The sequence below is a fragment of the Xiphophorus hellerii genome, chromosome 16 (assembly GCF_003331165.1).
Source record: "Xiphophorus hellerii strain 12219 chromosome 16, Xiphophorus_hellerii-4.1, whole genome shotgun sequence".
NCBI classification, from domain to species: Eukaryota; Metazoa; Chordata; class Actinopteri; order Cyprinodontiformes; family Poeciliidae; genus Xiphophorus; species Xiphophorus hellerii.
The window spans coordinates 3,492,834-3,515,027 of record NC_045687.1 but is presented as its reverse complement, the minus strand read 5'-3'; the positions used below and the strand labels follow the sequence as shown (position 1 = coordinate 3,515,027).

General features: G+C 37.5%; 1 protein-coding gene and 1 long non-coding RNA gene across 4 annotated transcripts in view; one reads left to right on the top strand and one right to left on the bottom strand.

Moving 5' to 3' along the window:
* The window catches only part of ppfia3 (PTPRF interacting protein alpha 3), a 38,791-nt gene that overhangs the window by 3,669 nt on the left and 12,928 nt on the right, over positions 1–22,194 (top strand). For all 3 annotated transcript variants that reach the window (XM_032587850.1, XM_032587851.1, XM_032587852.1), the window contains 18 exons: positions 6,952–7,053; positions 7,152–7,391; positions 7,465–7,524; positions 10,456–10,584; positions 11,764–11,856; positions 12,699–12,751; positions 12,835–12,928; positions 13,003–13,137; positions 13,905–13,988; positions 14,118–14,249; positions 14,782–14,844; positions 14,927–15,006; positions 16,413–16,581; positions 18,680–18,870; positions 19,841–20,078; positions 21,053–21,186; positions 21,707–21,861; positions 21,938–22,037. In XM_032587850.1, coding sequence (XP_032443741.1) covers positions 6,952–7,053; positions 7,152–7,391; positions 7,465–7,524; positions 10,456–10,584; positions 11,764–11,856; positions 12,699–12,751; positions 12,835–12,928; positions 13,003–13,137; positions 13,905–13,988; positions 14,118–14,249; positions 14,782–14,844; positions 14,927–15,006; positions 16,413–16,581; positions 18,680–18,870; positions 19,841–20,078; positions 21,053–21,186; positions 21,707–21,861; positions 21,938–22,037 — 2,252 coding nt within the window. The remainder of the gene's footprint in view (positions 1–6,951; positions 7,054–7,151; positions 7,392–7,464; positions 7,525–10,455; positions 10,585–11,763; positions 11,857–12,698; positions 12,752–12,834; positions 12,929–13,002; positions 13,138–13,904; positions 13,989–14,117; positions 14,250–14,781; positions 14,845–14,926; positions 15,007–16,412; positions 16,582–18,679; positions 18,871–19,840; positions 20,079–21,052; positions 21,187–21,706; positions 21,862–21,937; positions 22,038–22,194) is intronic.
* Positions 14,582–16,406, bottom strand: LOC116735770 (uncharacterized). The gene is made up of 2 exons (XR_004342426.1): positions 16,168–16,406; positions 14,582–15,030 (listed from the first exon to the last, which is right to left on the bottom strand). It is a non-coding gene; the product is annotated as an uncharacterized LOC116735770 (long non-coding RNA).

Genomic DNA, 22,194 nt, shown 5'->3' with positions numbered 1-22,194 from the left:
CTCACAAATCAGCAGGCACTGCCCGTTACCTAGCAACCGCAGCAGAGTTCTGTCTGTCACCTAGCAACCCAAGCGGAGTATTTACCCCTTTACAGAGTACAGAATTCTTTAAGTGAAAAAAAAAAAAAAATCACATTTGCACATTTTTGTACTTCCATTTCGGTCTCTACTGCTTCTAAAAACAGTTCAAGTTTTTAAAAAACCACAGAGCCTGTTTTTTGGCAATACGTTAAAGTTTGTTGGTGTCTAGAATATGAGTCGTTTCAGAAACCTTCCAGAATGTATTGTCACAAATCAGCGGTCACTGGCCCGTTACCTAGCAACCCAAGCGGAGCTGCATGTTTGGTCAGCTGGTTTTACTGCTGTGTGCTCTGTACAATGGCTGCTGGAAAAGGCAAGTGTTTTGTTGTTGACTTACCATCCAGAAACCACTTGCTGCATTCTTGTTGGTTGTGCAGGAGGCTCCATTTCTGCTTTTCAAAGATGTACAGTTGTATAGTTGTGCATCTGTTTGCAGCCATTTTCACAGGTGAATGTAAATGTTCACCTGGAAGGCGTGGCCTGCAGCAGATTATTTGAATTTAAAGTGACAAGACATCATAAACCAACTCATTCTGAGCTCATTAGGCTAAAATCTCCTTATCTAAGAATGATTTTGTGTAAAAATAGTACCTGATAGACCTATCATAACCTGTTCAAGGACAAACTGCCTGTGCCACTCTTGATGTCCACAGCTGCTCTTTGGAGACATTTTGGCCCACTCTTTGCAGAATCTTTTAAATTTAGTCACATTTGATCATGAACTGTCTCTTCAATGCAAAAACACAAATCTCACCAAGTATTTTCAGTCTAGCTTCTTGTGCAAACGCTCATTTAAAATAAAGTATTAATATTACTGTGATAGAAGAGATGAAAAGTTTATATCTTATCCAGTTGAGACGATGCTTACAGTTTGAATTTGCAGTTTTAGCTAACAGAATAATGCATCCCTGCAAAATCAAAACAAAGTCTCAGCTCCACTTGAAGGTAGACAGTTAGTGGCCTGGTGCTGAATTATTGATGCATCAACCTGTAATCAGGATGTTATTGTTGCAGCTGGTCCAGGTGGCGCTGGGTCGGTCCGGTACAAACAGTTAAACTGCAACAGCATGGTCACAGAATTCATCAGCTTTATTTCTTTTAGACCAGATAACAGAAAATTAATTGTCAAAAATAATCGTTTAGTAATGTTTTCTTTTTGTTTGTACAGAAAATGGCAAAGGATAAAAGTGGAAACTATTATTTTAAGCTAAAAAGGTTTTAGTTTTATATTCCTCTTCTGATTTTCAGTATTTTCCCTTTAAATTTGTTACAAATCGGAATTTTATCTTATATCCAAAATATTAGTTAATCAAACAAATGTGTGTAGTTTAAAAGCGATTGCTGTGTTGAAGTCAAAATAAGACAGCACAGTTCTTAAGAGAAGCTGTGGACCCATCTAGAATTTTGGGCTTTGCACAGAATATTTTACTTTATATAAGATTTGCAACTCATAAATCTATTTGAATCTTTTGTTTCACAACAAACAGAAATCTAGAAAGGTAGTAATAACAAAATAAAAAATATAATTACATTTTTTTAGTATAAAAATACCTTTTAAGATACTTAAAATAAGTACATATAGTCACTTGAAAACTGTATACAGCATTGTGATTTTAGTAAGCTGTTAAATGTTACAGCATTTGAAGAACTTTCAAATAAATAATATAAACTGAAAATATTTTTTAAATAAAAAAAATTCTTGGATTATTCAAAGTAATAAAAATAATATTAAAATAAAAAAATAAAATAAAACAAGAATGAATAGAATCATTAAATATTATTAGTTTTGAAAAATTTATAACTTAATGTCGGACTTTCAAAATAAAAGATAAATGCATATATTTAGGCTGTTTTTAAATAAAAATAAACCGAAATAAAATATATTTAAACTTTACTAACTTTATGAAGATCTTCTACATGATTCTCAATAATAAACTGAGATTCAGTTGAATTATTTGTTTTAGAATCTTAATTCCTATGGAGGAGATAAAATGTAATGAAAATAAAAAATAAGTATTCTGCTCATCCTGAAATCACTGCCTTCCTTTTATATTGCTAGTTAATAAACAGTTTTTACATGTAGCTTGCAATTTTCTGGCATAATCCCTTACTGAGAAATAAAACAAAAATCAAAAAAAGGACTAGACGGAATATTTTATCATTCAGACAGTTGAAAATAGTTTCAAACTGATAAACTAACAGCACATCAGATTTTTCAGATGTTTCAATAACAAACTGGGACCACCCAGAACCTTAAGATGGAGAGAAAATGCTGCCAATATTATGCTACATTCCAGAACTAATCAGGTTGTAGCTGCAGTCGACCCAGAAGGACTCTGTCTCTATTTTCAGGCAGGAGTCTGGTGCCTCAGGCCGCGATGATTCCTCCTTGTTGCTTGCACCTTTTTCAGGGGTTTTTTTCCCCTCCTTTGTCGCTCCGACTGAATGATCAAAATAACTGCTGGTGCCGAGGTGCTGCAACGCAGAGTGACCGGACATGAAAGGGCCATATTACCTCAGAACGAGCAGATCAATATGCACAAACACACACACACCCACGCCCGCACACACACGCATGCACGCGCCCCCCCCGCACACACACCTCCACACACACATGCAGATGGAAGAAAACATGGATTAGTGTAATACACAGATGAGTTCACAGAGTTTGTCTGCCAAGACTGGAAAACAAAACCAAAAAGAGAATATATCTTAAAGATAAGAAGCAAATGAAATTCACACTGCAAAGTTGTTAAATCATACCAAATAATTTTGATCTATTTTCTACTGTAAATACCTTAGTACACTTGAAATAAGATAAAACTAACTTACAAGTAGCCTTTTAGCAAGTTATAGGGGCGTACTAGCTGCACTGGCAGATTGTTTCATTTATAACATGGGAAAATGTCTTGTTATACATATTTGGTCAAAAGTTTACTCAAGTTCTGAGTAAGCAATCAAATTTATTTGATATTTTAAAATTACATCATCAGATGAACCAAAATATAAAGGTAAGTGGAAATTTTGGTATTTTAAAGACAAAAATTACAATAGCAACAAAAAAAGAACAAAATCAGGCAAAATAAATATTTTCCAAATCAGTTTCTTTCAAAATAAAACTTACTACCCAACTCCTTATCTCCCAGACTATACAGTGCAGTTCTGAGGAAAAATATTTTCCCTCATACAGAGCTCTTACAGTGGAAAAAAATGCACATTTTGCACATTTTTATACTTCCATATCAGTCACTGCTGCTTCTAAAAACAACCCAAGCGCTTAAAAAACCCCACCCAGCTGTTTTTTGCCAATAAGTTCATGTTATTTGGTGTCTGGAAAATGAGCTGTTTCAAACACGTCCAAAATGTAACGTCACAAATCAGCACCTGTTACCTAGCAACCACAGCAGAGTTCCGTCCATCACCTAGCAACCCCAGTGGAACTCCGTTTCTGAACAGTTTTTTCAATTAAAAACTTATGAGACTTTAACAAAAGCTGCAGGTGTGTATCTGTGTGTGGTGAATTTTTGGTTAAAACATGTTTGTTTTTCATTAAGTAGATAGAAAATCCAGAATTTTTACTCAAGTAAGAGTAGAGATACTTCATAATAAAACTACTCAAGTAAAAGTTGTAAAAATACTCTTAAAAGTAAATATTTTCAAGAAAGTTACTCAAGTAAATGTCACTACACTAGTTACTACCCAACTCTGGTTTTAGTTAACTATAATAACCTTGGTGGGATTAAAGTGTATGGAAGTTGTTTGTGAACAAAAAGAAAGCGACAGGAGAAGGAAGGAAAGTGTCTCACTCCTTCTTTCCCATGGATTAATCCCAGTGTTATGACATCCTCTGGGCCCAGAACATGCTATCTGCACACAGTGATTTCCTCCCTTCTTTTCAAACGCTTGCCTTCCTCTCATTCCTCTCGTGTCTCTCACCCCAGCCACGTCGCCTGTACATGCTGTACTTTTTTAATGCATTTTGGCTGAAATGCAGGCGCCTCAGAAAGAAGAGTCTGAGGCGCCGGTTTGCTGTGTGTGGGGTAAAGTGATCACTGCTAACACGTGGAGCGAAGACATCAGCAGCAGCAGCAGCAGTGGCGACATGCATGCATCAGTGCCCTTTAATGGCTCGTTTGCATAAGTGAAAACACGCATGAGTTGATGATGCACACGTGTTCGAGGATGACCTGTGTGTGTCATGAGTGTGTCACGCCATGGTCGCGTGCGAGCCAGAAAAAACCCTCAAAAACAAAAATTTAATCACAGGAAAAATCTAAGAGAGGGAGAGATGAACGTGGTAAACACTGATAAGCAACACCACAAATAGGATTTCAATTATGGCTATTGTAAGCAATTGTTTTGATTATTCTGACAATTAATTAATTGCATAAAAAAAAATCCCCTTTCTCTAGTAGCTACTTGAACTACTAAAGGAAATATATGAACTAGTTCCTTTTTTTAATGAGAAAACATTTTAGCGCTTAAAAAAACAATACGATTCAAACATTTTATGAAGCAAACTGACCTATTCCTTAGAATCTTCCTTAAATTTTATAGTATTCTCATTCTTTAAGCATTAATGGGAATCTCCTTGATGGCTTCGAGACTCTAAACAGCAACTTGTTTTGCTTATATTTCACTCCTCCAACTCTCTTTATGATTAAATTAAATAATCATTTTATATTTTAGCTCTTCAAGATATGAATATGATGTAAAGCCATATAATGTCTCTTAAATTGAATCACCTTTTCTCTTCTAGTATATTTTGAATAATGACTCAATGAGTAATGTGTCGAACTTTCAATTAGCAGTTAGCAGATGGTTTTTAAAAATAATTTTCTCTCCTCTTCATATTAAACAATAAGGTTGTATTTATATTTTGCATAAGAACACATTTTTGAAAAGGTAATTTGACTGTAACCTGATAAAGTCACTCCACCAACAGCTGAGCTGAGACAGACATACCAAGCTAATGCTAATGCGCTAACTTTAACTCAAAGTTAGCACAAAACACTAAAACCGTGGAGCACCATTTTAAGTTTGACACGATTTAAATACCTTTAGATATTGTATTTATGTCTGTATCGTGTTCTCTACTGTCCTGTTTTATTTTGTTCCTGTTTGAAATAACGTTATTGGGAGAAAAATACAGAGAGAACTTGAGGAGAGGAAACAGGAACTGCTGCGCAGCCGGTTTTCACCCCCTTCAAAATAAGAGCACGATTATGAACGTCTAACTTCTCGAAGGATTCCTAACAGACAAAAATCAAAACTTCATCACAGATTCATTACGAAACGGGCAAGTAAATTAGCGTTTTAAAATTAATCTGGAATAATTAATTTAGGCACTTGATGTTTTTAAAGTTACCTAAAGTGCTATGAAAAATTAGCTCTACTAAAAGTGGATAAGCAGAAGTGTTCCCAAATAAATAAATAAAACACTACCTTTGCTGGGGCTGTTTTTACATTCAGGGTTTCAAACATCTAAAAAGACTAATTCACATTCAGAGTTGAACACTTCAAGGAATATTCACAGGAAAATTATTATTTTATTTTAAGTTTTTTTCTGAAGTTGTAGAGGTGCTGATGTCTGTTGATCTAATAAGATTACAGTTATGAGAAATATTGGAAGAAAAGTATAAAGTAGTAAAAAATACTATACCCAGTATGCTAATTGGGAGTAAATAACATAACGACATAACATCATTCGCTGTGGTGGGGACCAGTTGGAAACTTCACAGTGAACTGGTCTGATTTCCATTATTTTTACGGATGGTTTTAAACTCCACGTTTTTAATGATAAGTAAAAGAGGCAGCTGAGCTTACGGTGCAATTAAACCAATTTGAGGATCAAAACGTGCAATAAACCCGGTGGTAATATTTAATATGAAGGGCCGGTTTAACGCGCCTGGACTCGTTGAACCTCAGCGCAGCTCACACTGTACTCTGCCAGCCTCAGGAAGCTGGTTTCCACAGAACGGCTTCACAGATACTTAAAGCTCAAGCTGCTGGTCTGATAATGAAATCAAGATTTATCAAACCATCAAACATTTACTGAGAAAACATTGAGCTGATTCTAAGGCAAAAACGCCAGACGTCTGGGACATCAGTAAGGGAAGCTGATGGATGGATGGATGGATGGATGGATGGATGGATGGATGGATGAGTGGATGAGTGGATGGATGGATGAGTGGATGAGTGGATGGATGGATGGATTGATTGATTGATTGATTGATTGATTGATTGGTGGATGGTTCAATGGATGTATGTATGTTGGATCATTGGATAGATGGATTGTTGGTTGGTTGGATACATCGATGTATGGATGGATGGATGGATGGATGAGTGGATGGATGGATGGATGTGTGGATGGATGGATGGCTCAATGGATGGATGGATGGATGGATGGATGAGTGGATGAGTGGATGGATGGATGAGTGGATGGATGGATGTATGGATGGATGGCTCAATGGATGGATGGATGGATGGATCAATGGATGGATGGATGGATGGATGGATCAATGGATGGATGGATGGATGGATGGATGAGTGGATGAGTGGATGGATGGATGGATGAGTGGATGGATGGATGGATGTATGGATGGATGGCTCAATGGATGGATGGATGGATGGATCAATGGATGGATGGATGGATGGATGGATGCATCTCTAAGTTGTCATCATGTCACATCAGTAATTTTTATGGTTTTCCATAGAGAATCATGCAGTGGTTCACTGGAGCATGTTAGTTGCAGTGACCATTGCAGTGTGCTGAGTGTGTTATCTTTAGCGTGTGTGGGCGTGTGCATGTGTGTGTGTGATCAGCATGCAGCAGTCGGTCGATACTAACAACCTCTTCCAACCTTTCAGGAGTTTGCGGTTCTGACCAAAGAGCTGAACCTTTGCCGGGAACAGCTGCTAGAGAGGGAAGAGGAGATAGCCGAGCTGAAGGCGGAGCGAAACAACACACGGGTCAGCGCTCCTCTGTGCCTCCTCACGCTCACACCACTGACTCTGCATGCTGTAATCACTCCAGACAGCTTTACAGTGTGCAAACCTTAAACTTCCAGCTGCTCCTCGAACATCTGGAGTGCCTGGTGGCCCGCCACGAGCGCAGCCTGAGGATGACTGTGGTGAAGAGGCTGACCCAGTCTCAGACCGGCGTCTCCAGCGAGGTGGAAGTCCTCAAAGCCCTCAAGTCGTTGTTCGAGCACCACAAAGCGCTGGATGAGAAGGTGCGGGAACGGCTACGGGTGGCGCTGGAGCGCGTGTCGGTCCTAGAAGAAGAGCTGCAGTCTTCTTCCCAGGAGGTGATCACACCGTTCATCCAGCCTGACGGATGTTTGGAGTTCCACCTTTAATCAGTGCTTGTTGTTGTTTCAGGTTGTGTCTTTGAGGGAACAAGTGAAGCGAAGGCAGCAAGGACTAGACAACGGCAAAGAGGTGAAGTGATGGTTTCTTTAGATTTGGACCTGCAGAATAAGCATTCACACCAGATCCTTTGGTTCACTTTAATCAAACTCCAGTCCAATTAGCTAAAAAGTCCAGTTTGTTTGGGGAACTCTGAACATGCAACACGCAAAGTGAACTCTGGTCCACCTATAAACCTCGGTTTGGATAAACTCTGGTGTGGTTTGAATGCATATGTGAACGCCAAGCAGACCGGAGACCGCTCCAAAAGCAGGAAGTGGACTACAGTGCACGGCATTCTGGGTAAATACAACCAAAACAAAGGTGCGAGTCTAGCGCTAGCAGAAGGAATGGCTCGGAGTCTTTTACCAAAGACAAATCGCTAAAATCTGATGCTACTCCATTTTTGTTTACATTTTGTGAAGAAGGAAGTTGCACTCAGTGTCTTTTTCAAAGGTTTTTGTGTCATTTTCTCGAGTAGTTTGTGGTATAGCGCCACCACAGGCGATTAGAGGAACAGCTTTTTCTAAGGATTTGGATAATTTGAAACAGTGTAGTGTGAAATCATTCCACAGCAGCTGAAAAAGTAACAAATGTTGCAATTTTGTTCCCCAATCGAACCAAATCTGCTGGACTAACAGGTGTTAATTTCTATTACTACACTATTGCTGTGTTCCAGTAATCCCAACTTCACAATCAGTTAAATCAACTGGAACACCTCCTAAGTCAAATTTTCCTCTTGGAAACTGGGAGCAACTCTGACAGTTACGAATTGGGAGATGGACTTCGCGTTTCAATATGGCTGCCCCTCGCTATCACCAGTACTAAGATGTGGTGAAAAACATGTTTATTTTAAGACACTCTTTCAAAAGTCCATCTAAAATCAATGTTACATGAAGCACCTGCAAGTCTAAACTAAAAAAATGTTACGTTTATGGAAAGTAAAGATTAAAATGATGTTTGTAAGAGCTACCGATGGCGCCATGTTGAAATCCAGCTCTGGTTACTGGAATGCAGCATAAAATCCCATAAATACGAGAACTGACATAACAAATATTTTGGTTCTTGTTGGGACTGAAACTGACACATATCAACCAGAAGCAAAGCTGCTTTTCCACTCGTCAGTAAAACATATAAATTGTCTAAAATGCTGCATAATTCTTTCTTCACTCTGCAGCTGGAGCGCCGATCAGGAGGCTCCTGATTGCCAGAAGCTGTTGCAGCTTTTGTAACAGTCTGCTGCGTATTCCTGAATGTTTTTTCAGTGCCATATGGCTTCCAGCCATCAGTGTCATTCAGTGAGGAGGAAGTTATGCACCATCTTCTATTTTTATGAGCTTAGTCGGAGAGTTCAAGCTTCAATCAGTGAGAGTGCGTTGTGTGTTTTTTATTTATTTTTCTCTATATCCACCTGAACTAGTCTTTTCTAAGGAAGACTGAATGAGACAAAAATGCATTGAAGTAAGCTAAAGTAGCACCACAAGGCAAAATATCAACATTTGACAGATGAAGACGGGTTTCAAACACCAAAAAAAGTATTCTTGGCTAAAAAGTTTTTCAAACACGCTTTGTTTCCATCAATTGTCACGTAAGTTTTGATTGAACTGTTCAAATTTTGCAAAAACCCCCCCTGGATTGCACTGAATCAAAGTGTAATTTGATGCTATGCAAGACTGTAATAAAGAAGATGTAGAAGTTGCAAACTACAACAGACCACAAATCTCAGATAAAGGTTTTGTGCCTCTGGTAAGGCACTGATGGGGCACCATCGTTTCTTTACTACGTCAGAAATGTTTCCAACTTCCCATTGCCTCTTTTTTGGAAAATCCAACTAATCTTCCACTAATTTAGTAATCAATTAATCGTTAAGCGGATTGTACTCAGAAAAGGCAATTTGCTTAAACATCAAAGTCAGAGCAGTAACTAAGTAAAAAAATATATACATTTTGTATTTAAAATAAAAAAAACTCTAAATATGTTTACAGAAAACTCCTCAGGTCAGACAGTTTTAGTTTCACTTGGTTCAAAGAATAAATAAGTAAATAAGTAATGTAAATGTAAGTGATTTTTTTATCTGATTATTTATCAGTTAATACAAAACGTTATGAACAAGTCAGCATTACATTGTGTTAAGTCAAGAATAAAGGGCTGAACTTTTCACATTTTGATGATGTCATCTTTCAAAGCTGCAGATTAGTTGAAAAATGTATTTAATTATTTGTTTATTTGCATCATTTCATGTATTTCTAATGATACATATTTTTTTAATGCATTTTATGAATGTATAAAATAGGCTCAAGTGGTTAAATGAAAAAAATCCCAAATGTGCCAATTTTTAAAATGATTAATTGATTAATTAATCGTCAGAACGATCAATTGCAAAAATAATTGTTAGTGTGGATTCATTACAGTAAATGTAAAAATTTTTTGTGGAAAAATACCACAGAGTTTAACATTTTTAATAAATGAGACGACTAGCTATGTTTTTTGCCTAAATTTTCTCTGAGCATTTATAAATGCTTCATTTATTTAAAAACATAATTTTATTTTTATCTACCATCCAATAAGAAATATTAAACTTAATTGTTTTCTTTTAAATCATTAGCTAAAACTTCCTTTCAATGTTTGAATTTCTTTTGTGTTTTTATTATTTAATTTTGTCTTATAGTGTTAGATATTTTTAATGGATTTGATATACTTTTTGTGTTTATTTTTCTATTTTAATTTATTTTATTAATGTAATGCACTTTGTAAGATTTGTTTTAAAAAGTGCTGTAAAAATAAAGTATTATTTTTATTATATACGCCAAATATTAACTTCTTATTACATCAGAGATTCATTTCATCTCAGACGAATCATCCCAATCCCTGTGGAGTTGAAATTGATCCCTAATCAGAGTTTATTTGTGCTGATCAAAACGTCGTGATCGCTCTGTCAGCTGATGTGGATGTTTTCCCCCCCAGCGCCTTCCCAACGGACCGGCGTCCATCTTGGATGACGCCGACATCGACCGGCAGAGAGAGGGCGAGATCGAGCGGCAGAGATCGGAGCTGGGGCAGCTGAAGGAGAGGCTGGCTCTCATGTGCAGACAGGTACCAAAAACCAAAACAGTCAAGATCCACTGAGTTAGGATTGATAGGATCAAATCTACGAGGATATTTAGCTGTTTAGGAGACGATGTGAACGGTTGTTGTTCACATCTCACACTGTAAAAACACAAAATCGTGTTTTTTTTCTATTGCCAGTATCTTAGTTTGCTTGAAATAATACAAGACTTCCAAGTAACTTTTCAGTTTTAAGCTTGTTTTAAGTGGTCCTGTTCAAATATGAGCTTGTTTTTAGTGAATAATTCATTAATATTGATGGAAATATACTAGCTATAAGTGAAATAATCTGCCAGTGAAACATTTTATCATCATTATTAAAGATTTACTGACTTAAAACAAACTCCTGCAGATTCCTGAAAACTTTTTTTTTATTATTCGTTGGTTTTTTCTCTGTCTTTTCTCTTTTTTAATTATTTTTCTTTCTTTTTGGGTTATTTGGTTGTTGTTTTTTTCCTTTTTTGAGTTTTTCGCTCCCCCCTCAATTTTATATTTGTTTTATTATTTTAAAAACTTAATTTTATTTTCTGTTTTGTCATTTATTTGTTGTAAATGTGCTGCATAAATAAACTTTAACTTGACTTAATTTTTTTTTAGCTTTGTTTCTTTTATTGGTCGTTTATTCTGATGTTTTTCATTTTTATCTCTATTTTAATTTTTTTTATTTTTGTTATTTTTTTACTGTCACTGTTCTTTAATTGGATGTCTCTTTTTTCTCTTTTCTTTTTCCTATATTTTTAGATTTAATTCTTGCATTGGTTGTTTTTTTCCATCTTTTTCTCTCTTTTCTACTTTTTTATTGGTAAAGTTTTAGCTTATTTTAAATCAATAACTTTTTCTGATGAAAAATAACTCGATCCATAGGCAGATTGTTACATTTTTCCATGTCTTAAGTGAAATAATCTGCTGATGGAACTATTACTTTTTGAATAATTTTAGAATTAAACAAGCTTCTATGTCTTGCTAACGATATGTTATTAACTAACTTATAAGTTAGTTTTGTCTTATTTCAAGAGTATCAAGAAATTAGACAAAAATTACTAACATTTAGTGTTTTTTGCAGTGTAGGACAATAAAAGAGCTTTGAGAGCCTCTGTATCTGGATTAAGTTGTGTCGGTTTCTATTTAAGTCAAATTGTAAATAATAATGTGAGTTTTTCATGTCAGGTTGGTGAGATCGAGGAGCAGCTGACGTCGGCCAGGAGGGAGCTGGCCCGATCCGAGGAGGCCAACCAGAAGCTGCAGCGGGACCTGAAGGAGGTGAGGAGAGTTTTAGCATCTTGCTAAGCTAACGAAGCCTCTGGCAGCAGACCGGGTCCAGACTGGAACCCGAAGAACCTCCACCCCGTAAACAGAACAAGCTGTGAAAAGTGAACCATGTGTTATGGGATGAGAGGCAGGCGAGTCAGTTTCACAACCGCTTCCCTCCACTTCCTGCTCTTTAATCTAATGACATCAGAGCCGCAAGATGCAGGAATCTGTCAACAGCAACTTTCATTTGTCAACAAGCAGCAGATCTACAACTTTTAAACATCCTTATCTTCCCAGATGCTTTGTCAAAGGAAAGAAACACGAGGATTATACACTTCAAATGCATAAATCCAAGCACAAATGGAAATTTAGAGAAAGGTTTAGTGGAAGGTAGACAACCAGCCTCTCTATTGGATACCTCAAATTCAAAGTCAGGACGGGAAGAAAAATTAAAGTAAAACATTATAATGATTTATATAATAAAAAGTGACATATTTCAAATGTATAAAGCCAAGAATAAATAGAAAGTTTAGTGGAGGGTAGATAACCAGTTTCTCTGTATGGGATGCGTGAAATGCAAAGACAGGACATCTGAAGAAAAACAGAAGTAAAACATACGTTTAGTATTAAGATATTAAGTATTATTTACTGATATGGTTTTTTTAAAGTGACATATTTCTAGTGTATTAATAGAAGGTTTAGTGGAAGGAAAAACACACAACGGAAAGTGGTTGAAAGTCATATGATATACATTTATTTCTCTCCACTTCCTGCTCTTTTATCTTCTTAAATCGGCTCCATAAGGAGTGTCAGCAGCAAGTCTCGTCTAATCCCCGTTTTTATTTCTCCAGGCGCTTTGTCAAAGGGAAGACATGGAGGAGAGAATCACCACGTTGGAGCGCAGGTTTGTGTTTTTTAAATTTTTTATTTCTGTGAACTGTTGGAGCGCTCTGACTCCTCCGGCTGCCATCTTGCTGCGGCCTGCAGGTACCTGAGCGCCCAGCGGGAGGCGACGTCTCTCCACGACATAAAAGACAAGCTGGAGAACGAGTTGGCCAGCAAGGAGTCTCTGCACAGACAGGTGGGGAAAGCCTCTTCCTGCGGCCGCCGCCCCGGGGCGACCGCCGCTCTGAGCTTCTGCCCGTTTCTCCGCAGAGCGAAGAGAAAAACCGGCAGCTGCAGGAGCGTCTGGACGACGCCAAGCAGAAGCTGCAGCAGACGCTGCAGCGGGCCGAGACGCTGCCGGAGATCGAGGCGCAGCTGGCGCAGAGAGTGGCCGCGCTCAACAAGGTGTGTGCAAACAAAAGCATCGGTCTGGTATCGATCGATTATCCTGATGATTGATCCGTTAAAAAAAAAAAACACATTCCACAGGCTTCTTAACCCTTTATGTACAATTAGAAAATACATGAAAAGATGCACATAAAAATATAATTAATTTCCTTTTTTGAAATAAGAAACTGAACATTTTATTGTGTAAAATGCAAAACCCACGAAAGATTAGAGCCAATAAAATAAAATCTGAAAAATGTCAGAATTCTGAATAATTCCTTAATATTGATGAAACATTTCTGGTTATAAGTGAAATAATCTGCCAGCAGAACAAGACGTGGCTGAAAGGCAAAGACAAGATATGGGAAGAAAATTTGATTATTGTGACAAAAAAATAAATGTAAGATTTAAGAATATTTAGATATATTTTATAAAAAGAGGCAAATTCCAAGTGTATACATCCAAGCAAAAATAGAAAGTTTAAATTAATCTCATGATGATAAACACCAACCAGATCATTTTATTGTGGTAGTTTAAAGCTCTTTAGATTCCTGTGAACTCAGTTCCATTCGCCGTAGTTTCGCCTGGCGTGTTCAGGCAGGACGGCTTTCGTGGCAGCATCGTATTAAGTTCCCCACTAAGCAGCAGGCAAACAGACTCCCTCCCGCCACGCTGTCATCTGCACAGGCATGTAACCAATTAGCAGACTCGGTCCTTTGTGATAATTTGTTTAAGTGTTGCAACATGGCCGCCGCTCTCACCCGTCTTCCTCTGCGATCATTCAGGCGGAGGAGCGTCATGGCAACTTTGAGGAGCGGCTGCGACAGATGGAGGCACAACTGGAGGAGAAGAACCAGGAGCTACAGAGAGTGAGTCACGTTCTCTCTCTTTTTTCCCCCGTTTTTTTTGCGATACAAAGGCGCGCTGATTTTTAAAAGATGGAAATCTTTGTCCTGAGTGTTAAACTCTCCTCCCACCTTCTCCGTGTTTTTCCCCAGGCGAGGCAGAGGGAGCGGATGAACGACGAACACAACAAGCGTCTCTCTGACACTGTGGACAAACTGCTGTCTGAGTCCAACGAGAGGCTGCAGCTCCACCTGAAGGAGAGGATGGCCGCTCTGGAGGAGAAGGTGGCGGCCATCTTTAATCAGCATGAAACACAGGAAACGACAAGAAATAAAGACAGGATGGATGGACGGATGGATGGTGGATGGATGGATGGTTGATGGATGGATGGATGGTTGATGGATGGATGGATCTTTGATGAATGGATGGATGGTTGATGGATGGATGTATGGAGGTTGGATGGATCTTTGATGGATGGATGGATCTTTGATGGATGGATGGATGGTTGGATGGATGTATGGAGGATGGATGGATGGATGATTTGATGGATTGTTGGATGGATGGATGAATGATGGATGGATGATTTGATGGATGTATTTAAAACAATTAAATTAGATTTCAGGTTTTTCCATGTTTATTTTTTCATATTTTTTAAATCATTTTAGTACATTTTAAACCAATCAGCAGGATAAAGACACCATTGTTTCTCCATATTTTCCCTAATTAAGCTCAATGTTCCTCTCATTGTTTCAACATCCATTCTGCTTTGTAGCCGTGTAAATTCCTGTTGATGAAGAGTTAAAACCTTCCTTACAGAACGCCCTTTCTGAGGAACTGTCCAACATGAAGAAGCTCCAAGACGATCTGCTAGCAAACAAGGTGCGACTCCTGCATGCAGCCTTCCTGTTCCTCTCTGCACACTTTCTCTTCCTTTGAACCGACTGTCGTTTTTCACTTCCAGGATCAGCTGATTGCAGAGCTGGAGCGTCTTCAGCTGGAGGTGGACCAGCTCAGAGCCCGACCCGGAGGCTCCTACTCCAGGTCCGTTCGCCGCTAACAGAAAGTCTGTCACACAATAAAACAAAGATGAAGTTTTTATCTGTGTACATGGAAGCTTTTAAATCAACTGTATGAAACACACGATGGCGTGTTAGAGCCACTGTACAGAGAAATAAAAAGGAGTACATTTCCTCTGGAAAAATACAAAAATTTTCTGGAAACTACAAGGAAATTTCAGAGTTTGAAAAGTGGAAAATTTGGCAGAAAAAATTGGAAACTTTGAGATTAATCTTGAAATTTCCTTGAAAAGGCTTGGAAATTTCTGGGTTTGAAAAGTCAAAAATTTGCAAGAAAAACTCAGGAATTTTGAGATTAGTAACAGAAATTTTCTAGAGACAATAGGAACATTTCTGAATTAGAAAAGTTGAAAATTCATTGAACAAAATTTAGAAATTTTGGGATTAATCTCAGAAATTTTCTAGAAAAAACGGGAAATTTTTTTGAGTTTGAAAAGTCAAAAAATTGCAAAAAAAAATACTGCATAATTTTAAGATTAAACAGAAACTTTTAGTGAAAACTTGGAAATTTCTGAGTTCAGAAAGTTTTCTAGAAAGTACTGAGAACCTTTGAGATTAAACTCAGAGATTTTCTTTTTAAAACTTGAAAATCTTTGATTCTCAAAAGTCAAAAATTTGAGAGAAAAACCTTTGAAACTTTTAGATTAAGTTCAGAAATCTAATAGAAATACGTTGAAATTTCTGAGTTTGAAAAGTCGTGAGTTCTTCATCATTTGGAGCATCTTCCTCCAAAACTTTCAAATCGCTAAAATCACTGATAACTTCTTCCGCTTCTGTGTTTTCCACCATAGTTGTTTACACTTCGACTTACCCTCATTACATCACAAAATGGCGCCGTGGCTTTACACTCTGCAATGCGATGGAATTTATTGTAATTTGTGATAAATATTTATCATTAAATCTTTTGTGTACACAGATTGAAAGTAGTTCATGTTTTGTAAACAATGTCTCGTTTTTTTTGTGTGTGTGTTAGACTCTTTAAATCCTGCCTGCCTATAAAATGCTAAACTTTAGCGTCTCCTGTGCCGATAAATCACTCACTAAACGCTGTCAGCGCTCACGTAAACTGCCATGATATATGTTTCACGCTCACTGCATAGACACCTGAATTACCCAACATGTATACCTGTCACTTTTACCATCTGTCAGAGCCTCCTGTCGACAGCGTTCACCAGGTGTCTTCCAGTTACACCGAGCTTCAGATTTTACCTCCTTTCTCCCACTTTTAAATGCCCTCCCACGAAACATTCCTCAACTTGTTTGTTTTTGTTAAACTGTCACAGACGAGTTACCACAAAAACCTCATCCACCACGAGGATAATTGGCCTTTTAATCTTATCTGGAGATATCTTTCCTTTGTCTTCCCTGCAGCCGCTCTCTGCCAGGCAGCGCCTTGGAGCTGAGGTATTCCCATGGAGGCGGGTCGCTCCCGACCGGCTCCACCACTCACCTGAATCCCTTCGGTAATGCCTCCGTCGGGGGGGTGGGCAGACGGAGCCACAGGGCCCGCTGGAGCACCGCCCATGAGGACTCAAGCAAGGTGCGAATAATTCAAACCTTTACTGTTTTTATTCCTCAATATGTCTTCTTAAGGAAATAAAATGGCTTTTTTATTTATTAGAGCTCCAGAAAAGGAGCAACTACTGGAAAACAGTATAGCTGCACTGCAAAAATATAAAATCTTAGTAAGTTTCTAGTGCAAATATCTTAATATAGTTGAAATAACACTGAACTAGTACTTTTCTTTGATCAATATTAAAAAATTACTTATTTAAAACAAGCTCCTGTTTCTTGATGAAAAGTTATTTATAAGTTAGTTTTTTGTAATTTCAGGTTTATTAAGATATTTGCACTAAAAAGTAAACAAAAGTACAAGTATTCAGAGATTTTAGCTGTTCTGCTTTGCTAAATATAATTTTAAATAAAATATCATTTTTTAATTATAAGAGCTCAACAAAAGGGGCAACATTTGTAAAACAATGTAGTTTTGCAAAAATACAAAATCTTTCCAAGTTTCTAGTGCAAATATCTTAATATAGTTGAAATAACACTAAACTCAATTAGAAGTAACTTTTCAGCAAAATATATAAGCTTGTTTTAAGTAAATAATTCCCTAATAGTGATGAAAGAGTAAACGTTTCACTTGTAACGTGGAAAAAATATCTTGTTTGATAATCTTAAAGGAACTAGTTATTTTTCTTATCAATATAAAGAAATCATTGACTTAAAATAAGCAGCTATTTCTTGCTGAAAAGTTACTTTGAAGTTAGTTTTGTCTTATTCCATACGTATTAAGGTATTTCCACAAAAAGTTAAACAAAAACACAAATAATCCTGAGATTTTGACTGTTTCTTTTTCTAAATACAATTTTTTTTAAAGAAATTAAATGTCACTTTTTATTTATAAGAGCTCCAGAAGAGGTGCAACTGTTGGGAAAACAATCGTATCAAACCAATAAAGCAAATGCATTTATTAAACTATTTTAGGTTTGAAACTTTTCCCACACTCAGTTAATTTACCAGTTCAGTCAAAAATCTCACAAATAAATTACAGAAACGGTGAAATGAAGACGTCCTCAAATGATCTGCTTTGGGTTTCGATGTCCTCGATATTTTTGTAGCAATCGCTGGAAACGTGTCCCTTTTGTTGCACAGTTGTTTGTAGTCGACCTGCTCTTCCTGCTCCACAGCGGGCCTACGGGTTAATAAAGCTGTCAAACGTAATGACATCAACGGCTGACAGGAGCAGTGAATCAGGCAAATTAAATTTAACGAGTTGCAATTAGGATAATCAAGGAGCTACTGTAACAAAATCTGAGAATGTTTTTTATTCTCACCACAGCTGAATACACAATTTGTTTCTTAACGGTCATTTGCTTTCTCTTGTCGAATTCAGAAATTCAGATTTCTGCTTTGTTCTTGAACGCAGCGTCACTGGAAGAAGCTGGTCAAGTTTCTCGCAGTCAAGATTTACAAAAACAGTTTATAAGATTAAATCTTCTAAACTTCTGAGTTAATAACAAAGAGAATAATATATATATTTTTAAATTTGTTAATTTAATGTATACTACCCTGAAAATGTATTTTCTAATTATTGAGAAAGCGGCAGATTTTTTCTTCTTCCTGCTTTTCACTTGTGTATAGTAAGATTTTAAAGTGTATGTTTTTTGGTGTTGAATCCTGATGCATATAGTGGCGTAGTTATCAGTTGCTATGGCAACCAGTCTGAATGTAGCGTAGCCAACGCAGGGAGCAGGAAAAAACACGAATACAAGTGGTTTTGAGTTATTCTTCAATGTTTTTGTGCGACATTTTTCCCTTTGCTGTGTGAAAATCCCTTCATGGCACCTTAAAGTATCGTCTTTCTGCCCTCCACCGTTGTGTGCAGGTGCAAAATTTTTTGATGTAAACATTAACACGCAAAGGGTCTATAAAAAAAAAACGTATAAGAAATAAACGAACAGTTCTCAGTCTGGTGGGGGCGCAAGTAAAGCCTGGTGGCCCGCCAGGATAATAATACAGTTGGGGAATTAAAAGTTGTACTTTTTATTCTTGAATTGTGGAAAACAGAAATGAGTCCAGACCCTGAACACAGTTCTTTGTGTCACAAAGGCTCTGGTTTGCCTTTCTCTCCGCAGTACCCAGACTGGGAGAGCGGGGCGTTGCTGGGAACCGGGTACGAGCAGAGCCTGGACGTGGGCTGCTGCTCCGATGACGAGGACGACGGGGAGCCTCGATTCGAGCTGCTTTCCCCCAGCGGACAGACAGACGTGCAGACCCTGGCCATCATGCTGCAGAAACAGCTGGAGGCCATCAATAAGGAGATCAAGTATGAAAGAGGGAGGGAAGCAGGGAGGCAATAATTCAGGAAATCCCTCCCCACAAACTGCAGCCTGACCCACATCATCACCTACCTGGAAACGCACCATCAGCTCTCTGATACGGCATCAGGGGAGAAATAAACACAGAGATTAAATTTTACGGTTCTTAAAACCGATTCATGAACATGTTGATATTTAAAGGGTCAACAGATAAATCTGAGCTGTAATAAAATGTCTGAGGTAGAAAAAGCAACTGGCCTTCTTCCTTTTTATGGATTTTTATCTTCGTTGACCTTTAACCTACTTTGAAAAACACATGATTTTGATACTGTTGTTGTAACATTTGCACATAATCCAGGAAAGTTGCTCCAATTCCTCATGAGCTAAAACAGTCTGGCCAATATAAATATCAATTATACACACACATATATAAAGAAAACATTTATTTACAAGATTGAAAGAGTAAATCTCTGAAATCTAAACTATTACTATCTTTGCAATTCACCATCTACCATTTACAATAAGAATACTATTGAAACAACAAAACTGGATTTAAATTTCAAGCAAATACAAAACAAACAAAACTTGATAAATAGTCTGATTTAATATCTTCTTTTGAGAATGTTCTTAACTTTCAATGTGATTGTGTTTTATTACACTATTAAATATTAGGTATATATTTCATATATATTGAATTTTCTATACATCGATGAAATATTAGACTCTGTGCCTCTTTTCGTTTCCACTGCTTCACTCAAAGATCTTGTGATAAGATTAGTCTGTTATTGATCATTTAACATAATACATAATTCAACAGAAAATCAAGACTGTTTGGTTATTTAATGCCTCTAGTAAAGTCAAAAATATTTCATGAACAATGAATTCCTGCCTGTTTTTGGCTGATTGCGCTAAATGCTAATGGAGGAATTGCTAAAGTACAAAAATGGAGTTTGTTTTGTTTTGTTTTGTTTGAACCAGGCTGATCCAGGAGGAGAAGGAGAACACAGAGCTGCGAGCTGAGGAAATCGAGAGCCGGGTCAGCGTGGCGTTGGACAGCCCGCCCACACATCCCTCCTCTTTGGGCAGAGACGGCACTGGACGGGGCTTCATCCCGTCATCCATCACGTCCTCCACCCTGGCCTCCCCGTCTCCCCCCAGCTCTGGACACTCCACCCCTCGCCTGCCTCACTCCCCGGCCCGCGAGACCGATAGACAGGTACCAGTAACCGGTCCTGGAATGCAAAACCTCCAGCCAGTGTTTAACATTTTTACTTTACTTCCCTGTTTATGCAAAATAGCTCGTCCAGAAAGGGAGTCGTCCAGTAAAGCCGATAAATGTAGAAAACACAAAAATGGGATCTTTTAAAGGGGACCTCTTATGCAAAATTCACTTTTGCACATTTTTAGACTTCCAATTTGCTCCTTTTCTTTTTTTTAAATCAGTCCAAGCACTTAAAAAAACCACCAAGTCACGTTTTTGGGAAATAAGTTAATATTTTTTGGTATCTGGAAAATGAGCCGTTTCAAAAACCTCCCGGTTGTTAAGTCACATTAAGAGTTGGGTCATTTTTAATTACATTCACTTGAGCAACTTTTAGAAAAAATATACTTTTTGGAGTATTTTTACTACTATGTACTTTTTACTTTTACTTGAGTGATTTTATTCTAAATTATTGCAAGTATCTGGATACTGGAGTGAGTTACTTCACTGAAGCTGAAAATTGAAAGAAATTCATTTAGAATTTTGTTATGAATAATTTTTTACTCCTTTTTACTTTCAATTGAGTAAAAACATGTTGAGTTACTTGAGTACAATTTTTGGTTACTCTTTCCACTTCTGGTCACATTCGGCTAGCATTCCACCGCTACCTAGCAACCCCAGCCGAGCCCAGCCCCGTTACCTAGCAACCCAAGCGGAACTCCAGCAGAACGCCCGCTGGTTTAACTGCTGTTTGCGCTACTGGAGAAGACAAATGTGTTTTGTTGTTGACTTACTATTCAGAAACCGCTCTGGAAAAAGTGGTTAATCATCAATAACTTTATTTTACCAAATTTTTGGAACGTTAGGTTTGGTTTTACAGGGGATGAAATATGTAGGTGTGTCATAAAAGTAAAAATATAAAATCTTTCGGGGTAATTGCTTTTAATACGTTGAGACTTTTAAAATTGAGATAACATTTCACGTTCCAGAACAACAAAGAGGACGATCGATCTCTTGCTCTCTTCGACTCCACGCCTCCTCCGACTCCTCGCGCGCTGCGATTGGACAGAATGAACCTCACCCACCCGGGCGCCATGCTCGACGACCCCCGGGAGTTTCGCAGGTAACGTCGACAATTCTCAACATTCAGCTTTTGTGGTAAAATTTTTTCCTATGGAGCTAAACTCCGGCCATAAGATTTGTCCCCCTTTTTTGGTTTTTTTGAAACCGAAAAAGAAAAAATTTATTTAGAACTGGAAAAAAATGTGTTGATAATGAAACTCAAAGAAAAAAAAAAATTGTAACCAAAAAAAGGTTTTGGATCTGGAAAATAATTTTGAAACTGAAAAGTTTTGAAACAAGAAAAAATAAGGGAAACTTGACAAAAGTGTTGAATTCTGAAAAATATGTTTGAAATTGAAAAAAAGTTTTGAAACCAAAAAATATTTCTAAAATTGAAAAAAAAAATGTTTTGAAATGGAAAAATACTTATGAAATTGAGAAAAAGTTGTGAATCTTAAAAAAATTCAAAAGTAATTTTCAGATTCAAGGTTTATTTTTTTTAGTTTAATTTTATTAAACTTTATGGCCCTAATTTACCTCCATATTTTTCTATTTACTGATTTTTCTTTTCCATTTCCCAGCCTTTCTGCAGACGGCAGCAGCTCCAACAGCAGCCAGGATTCTCTCCACAAGTCCAGCAAGAAGAAGAGCATCAAGTCTTCCATCGGTCGGCTTTTTGGGAAGAAGGAGAAAGGAAGGTTGGGCCAACCTGGGCGTGAGGAGTCTGCCTCTCTTGGTAAACAATAATAGTGTTACCTCCTTCCACGGTTTTCTGTTTTTGAGTCGAGTTGATCTTTCTGTGTCTCTCCCAGCGTCTACGCCCTCTGAAGATCTCGGATCTGGAGACGCAATGGGGATAAACAAGACGGGAACTCTTGGTCCGGCAGATAAAGACCGTCGCAGCAAAAAGAAGTCAGTGAATCTTGTGGTGTTTTAAAGGGGACCTATTATGCAAAATTTACATTTTGCACGTTTTTATACTTTCATTTTGGTTTTTACTGCTTCAGCTCAAGCACTTAAAAAAACAAACACCCAGCGGTTTTATGTTAATTTTGCAATAAGTTAGTGT